The sequence below is a fragment of the Diorhabda sublineata genome, chromosome 7 (genome assembly GCF_026230105.1).
Source record: "Diorhabda sublineata isolate icDioSubl1.1 chromosome 7, icDioSubl1.1, whole genome shotgun sequence".
Classification (NCBI taxonomy): domain Eukaryota; kingdom Metazoa; phylum Arthropoda; class Insecta; order Coleoptera; family Chrysomelidae; genus Diorhabda; species Diorhabda sublineata.
Genome location: NC_079480.1, coordinates 2,525,953 through 2,542,408, shown reverse-complemented (window position 1 = coordinate 2,542,408; position 16,456 = coordinate 2,525,953). Strand labels below are relative to the sequence as shown.

The following is a 16,456-nucleotide window of genomic DNA, read 5'->3' as shown; positions in this document are numbered from 1 at the left end:
TTGTTCCAGTTAAAAATCAGATCACGTTCAAATTTCATGTATACAAAAAGAGTTTAAGTGATGCAAACCTTTTGAACAAACTCTATTTTTTTTAGTCATAGAGTATAAAGACACCTACTGATAAGTAATGTGTATTATATAAAATAAAAAAAACAATCGTCAAAAATAATTTAATAAGTAACTAAAACATATAAAACAATACAGGACAGGTACTGCGAATATTTGAAAAGTCAGAGTCAAAATACAAATTCGTCCCATTAGTTTTAATGCTAAATGGACGGTCGTTTACACCTTTTTGCTGTCATAGATATACCCCTCAATGATCTCATTGCCATGGCTTTGTTAAAGTGTCTCTGAGGTTTGATATCTTCCGTATATTCCACCAGGTTATCTACAGATGATAATATAACTAAAAGTACCCCCAGTACCTGAAAAATCGCAATCTAAGTAATTGTTTGCAATAATTTCATTAATGAGAATTTTTAGAGTATTTTAACACAATGGGGTTCAATTACTTAATATAGATATGAGGCCCTAAAATATTCTGATAATTATATAGAACAATTAAGGTCAATACTTACTAGGCACACAATAATTACTAAAGTATATATATGAATTGTAGCTGCTGGCATTGTTTCCATCTCTTTTAATGCCAATTGGGCAGGTTCAAACTCCGGATTAAGTTCCAATGTATGTCTAAGATGTATTGATGCTTCTTGATAATGTCCATAAGCTTTAAATATTTCTCCCAACGTGAAATATTGTTGCCAAGCACCTTTCTCTTGTGATTGGACTTCTAAAGATCTCCTTGTTAAATAAATAGCGTCATCTAAGTACTGCAATGAGAATAATATTCTTGCGAGATTAAGAAGAACTTCCGCATTATGTGGAGATGCTGCTAATGCCCTACGAAAACATTCAATAGCTTTACTGGCATCTCCTTTTATTCTCCAAAAATTCCCAATTTGGTTATACAGTTGGATAGATTTTGGCTTCTACAAAATTTAGAAAATTGTTTTTTCTATTTTACTATTTGGCAAGAATATATAAATACCTCTCTTTTAGCTTTTTTAAGTTTTCTTTCTAGGGCATCAATATCAAAATCTTCAATTTCACTTTTATATTTTCCGTAATTTTTTGTAAAACAAAAAATTGCTTGTGGTTCTGGAACTATTGGATGACGATTTCTATTCACTACACCCACTAAATTATCGAAATAAGTAAAATTAACTGGCTTCCCACAGTCTAAAATCTCATCAGACAGTCCAGTATTTTCCGAGGAATTTGAAGCACTAGTAGCATTACTAGAATAAAAAAAGTTTTGGGTAAGGTATTAAGACAGTAGCACGTAATAATATTAATTAGAAATATTATATCGTTACTTAAAATAATTAAAATATATCTTACCGTTTGTTTTTTTGACAATCTCTACAGTAATACTGAACTGGTTGTTTAACCCATGATTCTCCATAATGCTCGGTGGATGTAATTATATCAAATAGTGGATCTTCTGCAACGAAATCTGTTTTCGAAATATCGTTAGCTGAATAGACTGATTGAAATTTGGTAACTTTTATTATCTTTGTTTTATCGAGGTTTAATTTCCACAATGTTGTCGTTTTAGATTGTATAAGAAATGCTTTAAAACTCAAAATACACAAGAAAACTTTAACATTTTGAAAGTCCGGAAACATTTTCACAACAATTTGTATAATTCAAAATTCTTATTTTAATAAAGCGCCAGTTTTGCATGAAAACAGTGATGGCCAATGGCCTAATTCCAAAATAATACTTGGTTCGTTGGAACTACTCGCAGTGCTTTAGAACTATCTGGCAGAAAAGACATTGACGCAAATACGTTCAATTTTTTAATAATATAACCCTATTCTACACTATAGTATTTGTTTTCTCTTTTTAATGTATACTTAAGGACGAAGCACAAACTAGTCACAACCCTTGACATAATGACATATGATTCTACGAAAACGAATGAAATAAAATATGACCTCACAGCGGAAACAGTTTTGGCATCAAACGAACGAGGGTTTCATTTCTGCTTGGCTGTGGTCTCGCAACAAAAAATTGGCTTATACTATTTTATATATATATATCGACTTAGTTATTAAGAAAAAATTAAAATGGCTTTAAATTTGCAATATGATGCTATAGGTAAAAGTTTTGTACAACAATATTATATGCTCTTTGACGATCCAAATCAGAGGCCTAATTTGGTAAACATGTATAACGTGAGTGATACTTTTGATATTATATCTATTTTTCTTCCATAACATATATTTTGAAGTATATATGACAAAAAAAAACTTTAATAAGGCTTTATTAACCCTAAAATATTCGTTGAACAATCCTCTTGGTCGTTTATTATCTTAATTTTGTTTATATATTTAAATGTTGTTTTGTGTAGGATATAATTTATAGTTATCGTTTGTGTAATCATTGAAAGTGCCATTAGCAGTTAAAATATTTAAAACTAAATGAAATTTTACTTCAGTTTACAATTAAAATTTTTTTTAAATACATTTTAAACTTGAAATTATGCTTTTTTATAAAGTTACAATTTGTTCAAACCATTGAATTAATTACGATTTCAACCTATTATCATATAAGATAAGTATCATTATCTTAAGACTTAAAGAATATAATCAACAATTTTATAGTTTTTTTAATAATTTACTAATAATGTTGAATTATTGTAGGTAGAGCATTCATTTATGACCTTTGAAGGAAAACAATTACAAGGTTCAGTAAAAATAATGGAAAAATTAACTGTAAGTATATGAATATTCAATACTTGATGAAGAATAAAATACTCTGGCTTTATCTATATATAAATACATATAATTTATAAATAACCAAAAAACATATAATTTTTGAAAAAACACCATTAAGAAATAATTTTATCTTTTCCGTATAGTTTATAATAGATTTAATGATGCTTGATTTTTATCTATATTTTTTATTCTATATTAAATGGCATTAAAAGATTTTTTAACATACTATTAACTCTAGAAATTAATAATTTTTCTTCAACTTTTCACTTCTTAGACCTTTTTATGTTTTTTGTGATGATTTGTCTTGATTTCCATAAAGAAGTTAAAATTGACCCAAGTAAATCAAAATGTCAATGTTTTTGTAAATTGATTAATTTTTTATGAAAAGAAACTTACAATCAAGACAAATCATCATGAAAAAAAGGAATTAATAATGTTGGACAGATCTTCATGATAATTTTTTTTATTAAAAAAAACCTCAATATTTTTCTGTAATTACAATGTGATCCTAAATATTTTTAAGACCAGTTTGTATTTTGACTTAACTTGATTAGGGAAGATTTTATTTAAATGTCAAGACTTAGTACATTGACTTGTGGTTTTCTAATACCAAACTTTTAAAATGGCAACTTTCATCTACTCCAAAGTTGCGTTGCTACTGGAGCAACTTTGTTTGGATATGTCTTGTTGCAAAAAACAGAAACCTCCAGAAACACATCTAAACTTATTGTGTTCAATTAAAAAAACGTAAATCAAGATTTCTCAATAGATCTGGGCCTATTAATAAAAATAAATAGCCATAACTAAACATCACATACTGTATAGAGCTGTTGTGGGTCAAATTGTTTTGCTGGTTCCAACAAACGTGAGCTCACTATTTAATACATAAAATTGCTAAAAGTGTTGCAAGATTGTATTTTGTTAAGCCAGAACCAAGTAAATTTCTTGGAAAAACTCCCAATGAAAAAATTGCCTCATGGAGTGAAAAGAAGAGTACAAATTTTGGGTCCTCAAGAATGAAATAAAATTTCCTAAAGAGAGATAATGTGCTCTGCCTCAAAATTACTTGCCTCCTCCCAAATAAAGCATTTTTTGGGGTTTTGTCTCCCTTTCAAAGTTAGCACTACTCCTTCGAGATACCTAAGCCTTTTGCTGAAATGAACGAGACATTCCCAGAGTATATAATCTGTTGTCATCTGCCATGCCACCGATTCAATGACGTTTCTGGACATCTCCAAAAGTTCCTCAGACTTATTAACTGATGGACTTGTATGAATCTTATTTATTAATTGTCTTAGGTGTGCTCATTTCGTTGTTGATGTGCCATTTCATGAGACTACAGTAGGGCTCTGGTCTAAAATATAAAGACGCTGCCTTTTTTTTAACAAGGTTGTTTGCTTCTTCATTGCCTGGTATACACTAATGACCTAGTACCCACATTAACGTTACTAAGTGGAAGTGTCTAAAATTTGTATCCTCTAGAATCTCCCCTACAGGGTTGACCCAGTTACTTATTCGTTTCGGCTATGATGGCGACTTTTAGTTGTTGTCTTTAGCCGATTTTTAGTGTATTGTTCAAATTAGAAACTGGCAACATTTGTTTCTGAAACAAAAGAAACATTTAGCAACTTTATGGAACATTTTTTTAAACAAACAAGAATTACAAAAGTTGCTGAATGTTTTTCCAGTGGAAACGTTCTTATTTACTGTCAACGATGATGTTTTTTTTCAGTCTTTAGGTTTTACAAATATTTCTAGACAAATTACAGAAGTAGACTCGCAACCTATGTTTGATGGTGGAGTACTAATAAATGTTTTAGGAAGATTACAAGTAAGTATATATATATAAAAAAAAAGTTAAATCGAATAATAAATTTGATTTCAATTTCCTCTTCTCATAAATAAAGTAAAGTAAAAACGAAAGAAATATAAATATAAAATCTGTATTTTCTTGAAAACCATGTTTTGAGAAATGCTTATTTTATTTATATAAAGATAAAAATTCTTTATTGTTGAAATTTTTCAATTTAACATTCATTTTGGATAAAAAAATTAGATCACAAGTTTGTATATTTAAGATTAAGTTATATAATTTATTTTTGATTTGTTTCAGGTTGATTCAGATCCTCCTCATGCGTACACCCAAGTTTTCGTATTAAAACCATTAAACGGATCATTTTTTGTTCAACACGACATATTTAGGTTGAACATACATAACAGTGCCTAATTTAATTATAACTCATTATTCAACTCCAATATGCAGTCTCAAACTTCACTTGTACATCTTTATTTTCGCTTGTAATGTCTTCACACTAATAAAATTATTTTCTAAAAAAAATTCCATATATTTCTTCTTCAATTTTTGTGATAATGTTACTTGAGTTTTACATTATTCCAAAGATTTAATAAAAAATCAAGTTTTTGAATTTTGTACTTAAATTTTTTCTAAATTCATCTGTTTAGTTTCTGTTATGTACTGCTTCTATAACCAATAAAAGGATATTTTTGTTCTTCAGAGTAATTCCAAAACATTTTAAAACATTCCTAAAGTTTCAATAAATGTGAAACAATATTTGTAAAGGTCAAGTTGATGTGGACAAGAAAAAATGGGGTTATTTTATTATCAAAACATGCGTTCCATAGTGTTTGTGGTATTCATACTGAACATACTATTCACTACCATTTATGCTTGTTGAACTATATATATACAAGATGATGAAACACGCCATAAAACACCCAAATTACAAATTCTATTGGACTATCTATATACAGGGTGATAAAACATGTCATAAAACACTCAAAATACAGTTTCTATTGGACTATCTATATACAGGGTGATAAAACATGTCATAAAACACTCAAAATACAGTTTCTATTGGACTAAATATGTACAAGATGATTAAACATGCCATAAAACACTCAATATAAGGCCGCTATTGGACCAAATATTTACAGGATGATGTGACACGCCATAAAACAACCATAATAAGGCTTATATTGGACTAAATATATACAGGATGTTGTTATTACAAATTTTCATACAAAAAACCCACAATGACTAACAGAAATGTACTTAATCATGTTAAGACTTCTTTTGAGACACAATTCTTGGAAAAGTGATTAAAAAGCAGTTTTCTTTTGGTCTCTGAAAAAGATAATTTAGTAATCATAAGAATTAGAATGCATTAGTGAAAATAGCTTTATTTTTCTTTAAAATTCGTATTGACATGTTTTTGCATTTCTTCACTTTGAATTTTCAAAAAATTCTTGTCTTGATATATTTATTTCAAGTGTCGCATCCATTTTTTTTTAAATATATTTTCTGATCTTTTATATAGCCCCAAATTTAATCAAAATATATTAATAAATTAAATAGTATAATTATATTAACTGTTATCACTCTCTACATTTATATCATGGTTTTCTATGTCCTTAGCATCAGTTGGTATTTTCTCAATTCTTTTAGGAAGGACTTTATCAATTGCTTCTTTGAAACTGCATCCTTCACTTACATACAGAAGAATTTCGTAAACTGGAAAAAAAAAATTAAAGTCACAAATATAATATAGTTTTGTTGATAAATTATTTTTTAGTTGTTACCAGTTAACGTCTTCCGACACTTTACTTACAGTGTCTGAAGATGATAACTTGGTTATCGAAACACGCGTCAAACAGTGTAATTGTGAGTGTTAGTGTAAACAGTGTGTTCATATGAATATCACCAACAGTTCCAGAAATTCCAAATTAGTTTAAAAAAAAATGAAAAGGAGTTTTGTATGTTAATAAAGCATTGCTTTCCGACAAAAAGTACTATTAAAGCCAAACATTGGTTTAGTAAACATTATTTGGACTTTGCTCCAAGAAAATCAACTGTTGACAAGTGGTGTGCAAAATGTACAAAAGACTAAATAAGCACGTCTCAAAGAGGTTGTTACCAAGTAGTTTTACAAATATTCATTTAATTAGTCCGAATTAATTTTTTCAATGATATATATGACTTGTTCAAGTAAATCACCATAAAAGTACCTGTGGATTGAAGAGTCTTAGTTACTATTCTTTTTGTCATATTTAGAAATAAAGACAAAAAAGTGACACCTTAATATTTAAAATTTCTCACTACCTCCAAAGGTTCGCTATTATATTTGAAATTAAGTTTATATCCACTCAAGCAAATTCGAAAATAAATAAATTGAATTGAAAATTATATTAATAAATTTTTTCGATCTACTTTGAAGACTTTTATTGCAATTTGATCTGATAAAAAGTTATGTAAAAACAAATTACTATGGAACCTAGAGAAAAATGAGCAAAACAATGGAGGCAAATGAAAATCTTGATGGATTAATTTTAACACAACTAGGATAATAAGGATTTGCTTCGTATTATGCAACCAGTGAGGAAAATAATGAGTATACTTTTCCGATGACATAGGAACACAAAATATTTAAAAGCTTTATAAACTACCACAAAAAAATATGCATTCCATTTTCTATATACAGCAACTATTTGAGAAACAGCGATCTCCTTAGGGATCTAGGAATGGGAATGCAATCAAGGAAAGATATTTTGCAAGAAAACATTATAAACATAATAACATAGAAGGGATGCAGCTGCTGGGATAATGAGAACACAGATTTTAATACAAAAATATTGCTTGTGAATTTCTAGATTAGTTATAATGGAATTTAATAAATAAAAAACTTTGTACTCTATTTTTTAATAATTAACTGTATTATTTGATCATACCTAATAGAAAATTATTAATTTTAAAAAATAGTGTATAAAAAAATCATAAAATATATTATTACCAGAAAAATCTTTCGTATAAGTTAATAAAAAATGCCTATTTAATTAATCATTTCTATATTTTCAAGATCTTTGTCTTTTTAAGTTAAAACCAACCATATAGTGCCCCTTTTTTGTTAAATTGTGTTCTCGTGTGTTAAATACTGAATTTTCTATTAAGAATCACTCAAATGCTACATTATTGTTTTTTTTAACATTATTTAATCCTAAACTAACAATTTTGATAAATATTCACAAGGAAAGATGACAGAAATAATTCCATTTGAATTAATAATAAATACATACATACCATGGTTAATTGTTAATACTTTTCTATGTTTCATCCAAAAAAATTCTTCAATTGGTAATTTCGCGTGTGCTATACCTTGTTCAATGGCTTTATTATAGCAAATCCCCTAAAAACACGCAAAAGTCTTATGCCACATAAATTTTGTTGAGATAAACGCAACTGTAACAATGTTTAGGAAATTTTAACACTTATTGCACTTTGAAGTAAATAATAGTTTTAAATCAATTAGAATTTGTGAAATGTTACCTTTTGTGAATTGTGATCCACCAGACCTCCAATTATATAAACTTTGTCTTCATCTAAAGACATAATGGTGTTATCACTTTCACTAGTTAGATATAAGATTTTTTCTTTAGGAAATATATTTATATAGTCTTCGATGTGGAAGTTAATGTCCCAATGTTCAAATCCATGATGTCGTGCAAACTCTTTCTCACTTCTACCATTAAAACTACTTAAATGAAGTTGTAATGGCGATTTGGCTCTTCGATTCATTGTGTATACTCGTAATACTTGTTTTATAGTTTTCGCCATATCTTTGTCGATCATAAGATCGTCAAAACTCAAATCTATACAAACGCTAATCTTACAAGGACTATTGGCCATTTTAACTCGTTTTAATTGTTTGCGACTAGGGCCTAAATCTATATTATGTATTTTAGCATGTATTCGTTTTTCTTTTAATTTCAATCTCTCTTTTGCACGCTTTTCTTTTTTTATTGCATTCCATTTTACCGTCCTAAGGTATTTTTTCTTTTGTTTTTTACTTAGTTTAGAAATTTCTACCCCATTAAAATATTCAATGGGTTTATCACTATTTTGTGTGCCTTCGTTAGTGGTCGGCAAAATTTCCTGTTTATCCTTTTCTGTTTTCATTTTTTTTCTTATTTGCAATTTTTTGCTTAATAATTTCGCTAAAGTAAGAGGTCACTGAGGATAAACTTGACAGATACTTACACGTGGTTTTAATTACCACATGCCCTGCGTCGAATCAACCTTCAGGGCCACCAAAATAGAGGTGGGAACTAAAAATAATTTTGTCATGATAGATAATATACATTACTTTTGTGTATAGAAATTGTATACCTATCAGTGTTTGTAGTACTAGATGATAAGTAAAAAAAAATAAAAGCCTTCTCTTACGGAACCAAATAATTATAAATTCTTCATCGTACTGCATAAATTTATTATAACAGTTCATAATTACAAATGATTTCAATAATAAAATAATATGTAAAAAAATCATTTCAAGATTTATCACATTATGTTACATATTACTCATCTCTAGAAAATTGTTTATTTTGGATTGAGAATGTGAAACACGCCATAAATTGCGACTATTTATAAATACGAAAAATGAATTTTTTGAAGCAAAAATTTTATGATATAGTGGTTCCATATTTTTCCAACCGATTAGAAACAAATAATCAACAAAGAGTAACAAAATGCGGGATATATTTTGAGAAAGTATATCAAGTTTTAAGCTGGGAAGACACTCGATTTAGTTTGGTGGTTTTTGTTATCTTCAATTATTTATTTTGGTAAGTACGTAAATAATCAAGTAACATTCTCACGTGTTTTTACATCTGATTAGTAATTAAACATTCAAATATTCAAAAATTAGTCTTATGATAATTGTTAAAATTTCTGAAATTATTAGTTATAAAACATAAATATTTTATCGTTTTACAATTATTTATAGTTTTAATGTAACAATTTAAAAATTTTTCTTTTACATACATTGAAAATACTATTTTTTCGACCTTTTTGACTCACATGGACGTCAATGCAAACAATGTCATTCCTTTGTCTAAATTTTTAGACTATATATAATAAGGGGCTAACAATGGGATTATAAAGTATGTGCTAATTAAATTAGCTTTTAAGGAAAATGAATTGGGAATTTCTATATAAAATAAGGATGATACTATATAATAATTATCAAAAATGGAAATTACATTATATTTCTAAGTATACATGAGCAGTTTGAATGCATTTTCAATTATTAGTTTTAACCACGTAGATCTTTTTATAGAAATATAGAGTAATACATAGTTAGCAGCATAGAGTAAAATAAGTATTATAAGATGGTCAGTAGGTTAAATTTTCATGATTTTATTATATTTAAAAGGTATTCTTAGTTAATAGTGAAATTATCTATTTATTATTCAAACAGTCAAATATAATATTTTGTTTATTCAACTAATTATTTAATCTTTTTTACTTTCAAATGTGTCTCAATCTAAAAATAATTTCGTATACTTTTTGTTTTTGTTTTTAAATCCTTTTAATTTTAGGTCTCTTCTGATTTAAAATTAGTTTTTTTTGTAATTATTGAAAATTTATTTATCCGTCTTTCAAAAATAAATTATAAAAAAAATTAATTTTAAAACAGAACAGACCTAAAATCAACATGATTTAGAAACATAAAATAATTACATTTATTACTTGCCAAATACATATTTAGATCTCACAGCTGTTTAAGATAATTTTGAAAATTTTAGTCAGTTATTGTTTTTGCTCTTTTATAGTAATTTTAAGCTATGGAGTACCAGTAAAATTTATTTATTTTTTTTTCGAATTATTATTAGATAAATATTTATATACAAATTAAGATAAGAATTTAAATTCCTCACTTTTCGAATTGCTATACCTATTATTATTTTACAAATATTTTAGGTTACTGGTGCATTGGCAGATAAGAATTTTCGGACTTTTATTTTTAATTATATTAATTTTATTTATATGGGACTCATTTTTTTTTAATGACAATCAAACGGATGAGCAGAAAAAATATACAGATATGACTGATAGAATGTCGTCTTTTATTATGGATATGATTTACAATTTAAAAGCATTTAGAAAAGAAAATTCACTAATGGTAAGGTATCTTTATATAACTATAAGAAAAGTGAAGTAGTTTATAACTAAAAAAATTTCAGTTTAGTAAAATAGTGCAAAAGATAGATGCATTTTCATATAATATGAAATCCCTGTTTTCTTTTAATATACCTATAATATAGAATCCAATGATTCAAATTTATATTGACCAATATTCTGGACTCATTCCTTGAAGGACTAGTTCAAAGTTGAGTTTTGATTGGCTTGGTCTGTACATAGGTCTTCTTATAAACCTGTTGCGTCTCTCTTAAAACTATCAAAATAAGTATTTTGACTTTGCTGAGTGTTTGAACCTCGTAAGTATGAGTGCTGGGCACTTATCAATGACGTAGTTTGCAGTTTCTTTCTCCTCCATTCACCAGTGGTATTCTGGATCGTCCATAATACCTATAGTGTCGAGATGGGGATTTAAATGACCATGTCTGGTTAAAAGTCGAAATTTGTGGCTGTGTGTACTATAGCTTATATCAGATGTTTATTTTGAATGGCCCAAGGGACTGTATTTAAATGTTTTTCAGTTTGGTTGAACTGTCCTAGGTCTTTGAAACGTCCATTTGTTTTTTTTTATTATCTCCAATCCATTGTAAAACAAAAATCCTTACTTTATATTTGGTAAATTTTGTTTTTAAGGGTATAGAAAAATCACAAATTTTAAATCAAACTATCTTACCAACCCTCGAGAAAAAGTTCAGGACATGAATTACAGTGGCCTTTAAAATAACCTCAATCCAATCCACATCTGTTACAGTGGCCTTTATAATAACCTCAATCCAATCCAAATGTACTTCTTTTTCAAAACATACTTTACATTGATCTTTAAACTCCAATTCAATCCGCATGTTCTTCTTTTTCAGGACACGCATTCTAGTGATCTTAAAAATTTCCTTAATTTTCAGTTTCAATGCAAATATTTAGCAAAAACCAACTTATTATACTCATTGTGACTTATAGCAATAATGCCCATCAAAAAATTGCTCTTACATATTTAACAATAGAAAATATTAATTGAATTTGAAAAGTACTTGCAATAATAAATTGATGATAAAGTATGAAATATTTTTTAAATGAATTTAGCTGAATTAGTATCAGTAAACATAGTAATTCTATTTTTAGTTCTGTATTGGTATGTCGCTGGTATTTTTCATTTTAAATGTGATTGCAAGAAATGTATCAGGTTATTTATTTTGCTATATATTATTACTGCTAAGTTTTTTCATACCATTAGCAATCAAATTACTACCAGAAGAAACTAAAACATCCATGAGGAACATTATAAAGTCTACTTTTAATATCAAAGGTATGTTATAGACATTTCTATTTAAAAAATCCCCATTGAATTATATAGAAAGTAAATAATGAATAATTAGGTTATTTATGCTCGGTTTAGATAATATTAGAGAAAAATTTGTTCATTTAAATTTCCAAACAATTTATGAAAAAAATGCAATTTTGCTATGGATCCAAAATCGCTTTTAAAATAAATGATCAAATTAGTAATTTTGCGTTGTCCCTCCCTAAATCCGACGCTGTATATTGGGTCAAAGAACCCATTGTTGAAATTGCAAATGTATTTTCATTTTTTATATTGCGATCATTACTGATTTTTTTTTGTATTTCCATAATGAAATTGAACTATAATTAGCATAAAATTGAATGATTGTTGAAGTAAATCCAATTAGAATTAGCATTAAATTTAAAAGACTTTGCAAATATACTATTTGAAACCTTTATGTAAATTTTGAATCTTAATTGAATATTCAAGGGTCTGTGGCTGAAGAAGAACTGGTTCCTTCTTTATATGATTCTCATGTAGAAAATAGGGATGCTGATTTAGAAAGTTTATTAACTGATCGAACTGCAGGTTGGTATAATTAATATTTTTAATAACATTTATTTTCAGTATTTCTGTACATACTTTGTTTTTGTAACATTTATATTGAACACACTGTTTATTACCACAGTAAACATTGTCTTCTATAGACATTATCTTTTATTATTTCAAGTTTAGTAATATATTTCTACTTGTTATTTCGATTTGTCTATAGATTCAGCATCAAATTCCTTAGCTAGTGGTATTACTACAATGCCATCGTTTCTAGACATGGCTGAAGTCGAGAAAGATATCGAAGAAGAAGACCTACTCCCACCTTATTCTCACAGTGATATATCCAGTGATTCTGATATTGAACACAAAGAATTAAATATCGATTCTCTACATTTTAATGAAGATAGTAGTTCCTCAGAAGAAGACAAATTTTTAGAAAAAAATACAAGTTTCCCTAAAGACTATGTGGATGATTCAAATAGTTCAACATTTGCTAATGTACAAACAAATATTGATAAAATAGGTAATTTAGTATCGAATGTATTGAGTTACGCCCAGTCCATAAGAAAGACCGACATTAAAAGAGAAAATAGTAGCAGTGATAGTGAATTTGAATTCGTAAATTCATCAGATATCAAAGATTAATTATAGAATTAGTTATGTAAATGTGATGAACCCTGTATCAAGTCTTTGTAGCAGCTTATGAGGAACGCTTTCTATTAGTATTAAAAAATAGTAACATTTCGTTGCTATTTAAAACAATAATAATTATTTCGTTTGAGCTCTGTCTTTATTAAAACTAATTTTTGAATATGAGTATTTCATTTACCTCCTACTTCAATTTTCTCTTACCTCAATATGCATACATTAAAATGATGATATATTATTTTTAAATTTTATTATCTGTATACAAGTTCACATACCTATAAGTAGCATCTGTTATTACACTCGAAATAGTTTTATAAACAATAATTTGCAAATTTAATATTTAAATTATGATTTCTACACCTTCCAATTCTTCATCAGAGGGTAATGTGATTTTGTTAACATCTATAAAGTTGGGATCAATCAAAGGCAAACCTTGTTCTTCTCTTCTACGCAATTCCAAATAAGCTTCTCGTTGCGACCAGTCTCTCAATGTATAATCGGGTATATACGACCAAAAAAATCCACCAACAACTAAACATAAAGTAACGGAAACAAAGAATATAGAGTGCATAGCGTTCCTGTCTGCTTCTTTTGATGTACAATCGTATCCATAACTGATCCAATTTTGGTCAGAAGCGACAGTTTTACTTTTGGTTTTCGTACTTTCGATTACCTCTGCTGTAACATTATTCTTCTTTGATGTGGATACAAGTCTTCGACCTGCTATAGGAACTACTCTTCGTAACAGTTTAATTGTCGAATATAACTGCCCCGACATTTTTAATTCCTTGGGGAAACCAACTGTTTTAAGGTTATGAACTAATTATGTCATAACATTCTCGGTTTAATTGCAATCGTGTAGCTTCGCCATTGTTCGATAAAACCATAGAAAAACTGTACATGATGAAACCAACAAAAATAATATGGAATATATACTGAGTGTAATAAGTTCCAATCATTTATTATGTTATTGATTACAACTTTATAGAAAATTTATTCAATTTAACTATCGATATTTTCCAGGATTAAGATCATAATCTGAACGTTTAGAGAGTAATGTAAATCACGTTCATTGTCGGTCAGAACCATAAACAAAACAATTCTATACTGCGCTTTCATTAAAACTCATGTTCACATATTATAATGAGATACAAAGAAAGTTACATTATCTCAAATGTTCCTTTTAATTTTTTGTATCGTTCTTCTCCCGCCGTTATATTTTTTGAAACAAAGATAGCTCTACCTTCTCTCTAAATTTGCACAACAATTCAATACAGAAATTATATATTTTGAGCAGTCTATGATCAGAAATTAACCAAGTAATCAGGTCATAGCTATAATCATGATATACTCTCTACCTCCGTTCTATTTCAGAGCGCTTTTAATGTGTGCTAGGCAGCGGTAGCGAATCTAAATCGCGAAAAAAATGAATAAAAACTGAGCTAGAGCCACACCAGAAATTTGTTTGTGTTCTGTGATCAAACGTTAAGTTGTAGCATTTCTTAAAAGAAAAATAACAACCATGATAGCTTCTATGTAAAGAATACACTTATCAAAAAGTAACGATTGACAGAAATAAAAAAAAATGCCAACGAACGATTAACATTTTTCCGTTATGAATCAACAAAAGGAGCCAAAGTCATAAAAAGTTTGTGAGTTGAGTTTTAAATTTGAAATTGCGACGGAAAACGGAACGCGGTGTTCCAAAAATCTCAAACTGGGCTAGAATCCAAAATCAGTTCCTAAGTGATCTATCTGATCATTTTCAGATCTGATATGATCATAGTTCCCGAAAAAATATATGATTTTTAATACACGCACCGTATTAAATAAGCCATAAGAAATTTTTCATATGTCTTACGTATTATACGAATGTTACGTACTTTGAAGTTTCTATTTACATTTAAAAGACTATGACGGCCAGTGGCATTTATCATGAAAAACAAATAAGGGAATTATGTGCATTACATGCTTTGAACAATTTATTTCAGTCAAAAGGGGCTTTTCTGAAATCCGAACTAGATTCAATATGTGTTTCATTATCTCCTAATCATTGGATAAATCCTCACAAATCAATGTTAGGACTAGGGAATTATGATATAAATGTTATTATGAAAGCTTTACAAGATAGAGGATATGAAGTTGTTTGGTTTGATAAAAGAAGGTATTCGAATTTTATTTTTTTTGTATTCATATGTTTATAAATAAGGTATTCCATGGACGTTTTCTAGGGATCCTACTTGCTTAATTTTAGATAATATATCTGGATTTATATTGAATATACCTAGCGAGTATAAAATTGGTTTTTTCACGTTACCAATTTGGAGACGTCATTGGGTAACTGTAAGACAAATAAATGGTTGCTACTATAATCTGGATTCAAAGCTAGAATCACCACAAAAAATTGGTGAGGTGAGTAACTTCTTCTAATACATTTATCATTCTTTGCTCTTTTGATGTTTTTTAGGATCAAGATGTTTTAAATTATCTGAAAGATGAAATAGAGTGTAAAGATAAAGAAATTTTTTTAGTTGTTACAAGTGAAGTGTCACAAAAACAAAGTTGGATTAAAGATTTTAGTATTCCACCAGCGGTTAATGGTAGAGATGCAGATATTATCCAGTTAGGGGATATAGAGGATAATAAATCATAAGATTGTGATAGGAGCTACATATTTATTGTTAACAAATTTATATTAAATGTTTTTATTGATATTTCTTTTATAAAAAGTTTTTTTCACAATATATTTTTATTGTATTTTGTACTCCAAACCATGGTAGTTCAATAGAAGTTCAGGATGAGAAACATGAATTTTTCTGACATATTTAAAAGGTTTTTAATAAGAAATGAGAATCTCGTGATAGACAGCTTTAAAAAAACAGTTGAAAGTCTACGTGTTAATAGGATTGTCAAATCTAACAGAAGGACAGACCAATCAGTTTGGCTGGACATTGGGGAAAAAAGAAACCCTACAATATTGACTATTTTGTGGCTCGATATTATTCACTTAATATTTTTAAATTGTATTTGAAAGCAATTGCACAAGTGAGTCCCATTTCACAGCAATTATGAATGGAATCAATGGATGATACACTCAGTTCTAACAACATACAAATGGGGGTATTTGTTTATGGTTGAGGACAGAACGATCTAAATAATGTGATATGTCTATGAATGGAATCAATGGATGATACACTC

At 28.2% G+C, this 16,456-nt stretch overlaps 6 protein-coding genes across 8 annotated transcripts; 3 read left to right on the top strand and 3 right to left on the bottom strand.

Annotated features, from left to right (window-relative positions):
* Positions 1–156: 156 nt before the first annotated feature.
* On the bottom strand, positions 157–1,844 carry LOC130446445 (uncharacterized). The gene is made up of 4 exons (XM_056782715.1): positions 1,408–1,844; positions 1,055–1,304; positions 582–995; positions 157–428 (listed from the first exon to the last, which is right to left on the bottom strand). Exons 1-4 carry the CDS (start codon positions 1,692–1,694, stop codon positions 270–272), a joined length of 1,110 nt encoding a protein of 369 aa, XP_056638693.1. The 5' UTR covers positions 1,695–1,844; the 3' UTR covers positions 157–269.
* A 168-nt stretch (positions 1,845–2,012) lies between these two features.
* Positions 2,013–7,605, top strand: LOC130446393 (probable nuclear transport factor 2). Its single transcript, XM_056782628.1, has 4 exons — positions 2,013–2,246; positions 2,715–2,786; positions 4,522–4,620; positions 4,903–7,605. The coding sequence occupies exons 1-4, from the start codon at positions 2,139–2,141 to the stop codon at positions 5,014–5,016; spliced, it is 393 nt and encodes a 130-aa protein (XP_056638606.1). The 5' UTR covers positions 2,013–2,138; the 3' UTR covers positions 5,017–7,605.
* On the bottom strand, positions 5,971–8,868 carry LOC130446392 (tRNA methyltransferase 10 homolog A). Its single transcript, XM_056782627.1, has 3 exons — positions 8,131–8,868; positions 7,885–7,990; positions 5,971–6,321 (listed from the first exon to the last, which is right to left on the bottom strand). Exons 1-3 carry the CDS (start codon positions 8,758–8,760, stop codon positions 6,176–6,178), a joined length of 882 nt encoding a protein of 293 aa, XP_056638605.1. The 5' UTR covers positions 8,761–8,868; the 3' UTR covers positions 5,971–6,175.
* Positions 8,869–8,975: 107 nt separating this feature from the next.
* On the top strand, positions 8,976–13,421 carry LOC130446390 (reticulophagy regulator 1-like). 2 transcript variants are annotated; one of them, XM_056782624.1, is made up of 5 exons: positions 8,976–9,425; positions 10,564–10,765; positions 11,899–12,082; positions 12,548–12,646; positions 12,831–13,421. In XM_056782624.1, exons 1-5 carry the CDS (start codon positions 9,241–9,243, stop codon positions 13,253–13,255), a joined length of 1,095 nt encoding a protein of 364 aa, XP_056638602.1. In that variant the 5' UTR covers positions 8,976–9,240; the 3' UTR covers positions 13,256–13,421. The 2 variants fall into 2 exon arrangements, with proteins under 2 accessions (XP_056638602.1, XP_056638603.1); XM_056782625.1 differs by having other exon boundaries at positions 9,071–9,425; positions 12,885–13,421.
* On the bottom strand, positions 10,689–14,119 carry LOC130446391 (NADH dehydrogenase [ubiquinone] 1 beta subcomplex subunit 11, mitochondrial). Its single transcript, XM_056782626.1, has one exon. The coding sequence runs from the start codon at positions 14,034–14,036 to the stop codon at positions 13,599–13,601; it is 438 nt and encodes a 145-aa protein (XP_056638604.1). The 5' UTR covers positions 14,037–14,119; the 3' UTR covers positions 10,689–13,598.
* Positions 14,120–15,089: 970 nt separating this feature from the next.
* On the top strand, positions 15,090–16,265 carry LOC130446544 (josephin-like protein). Of its 2 annotated transcripts, none has more exons than XM_056782865.1 (3): positions 15,090–15,422; positions 15,490–15,665; positions 15,790–16,265. In XM_056782865.1, exons 1-3 carry the CDS (start codon positions 15,172–15,174, stop codon positions 15,909–15,911), a joined length of 549 nt encoding a protein of 182 aa, XP_056638843.1. In that variant the 5' UTR covers positions 15,090–15,171; the 3' UTR covers positions 15,912–16,265. The 2 variants fall into 2 exon arrangements, with proteins under 2 accessions (XP_056638843.1, XP_056638842.1); XM_056782864.1 differs by having other exon boundaries at positions 15,098–15,422; positions 15,490–15,670; positions 15,726–16,257.
* The last annotated feature ends 191 nt before the right edge of the window (positions 16,266–16,456 follow it).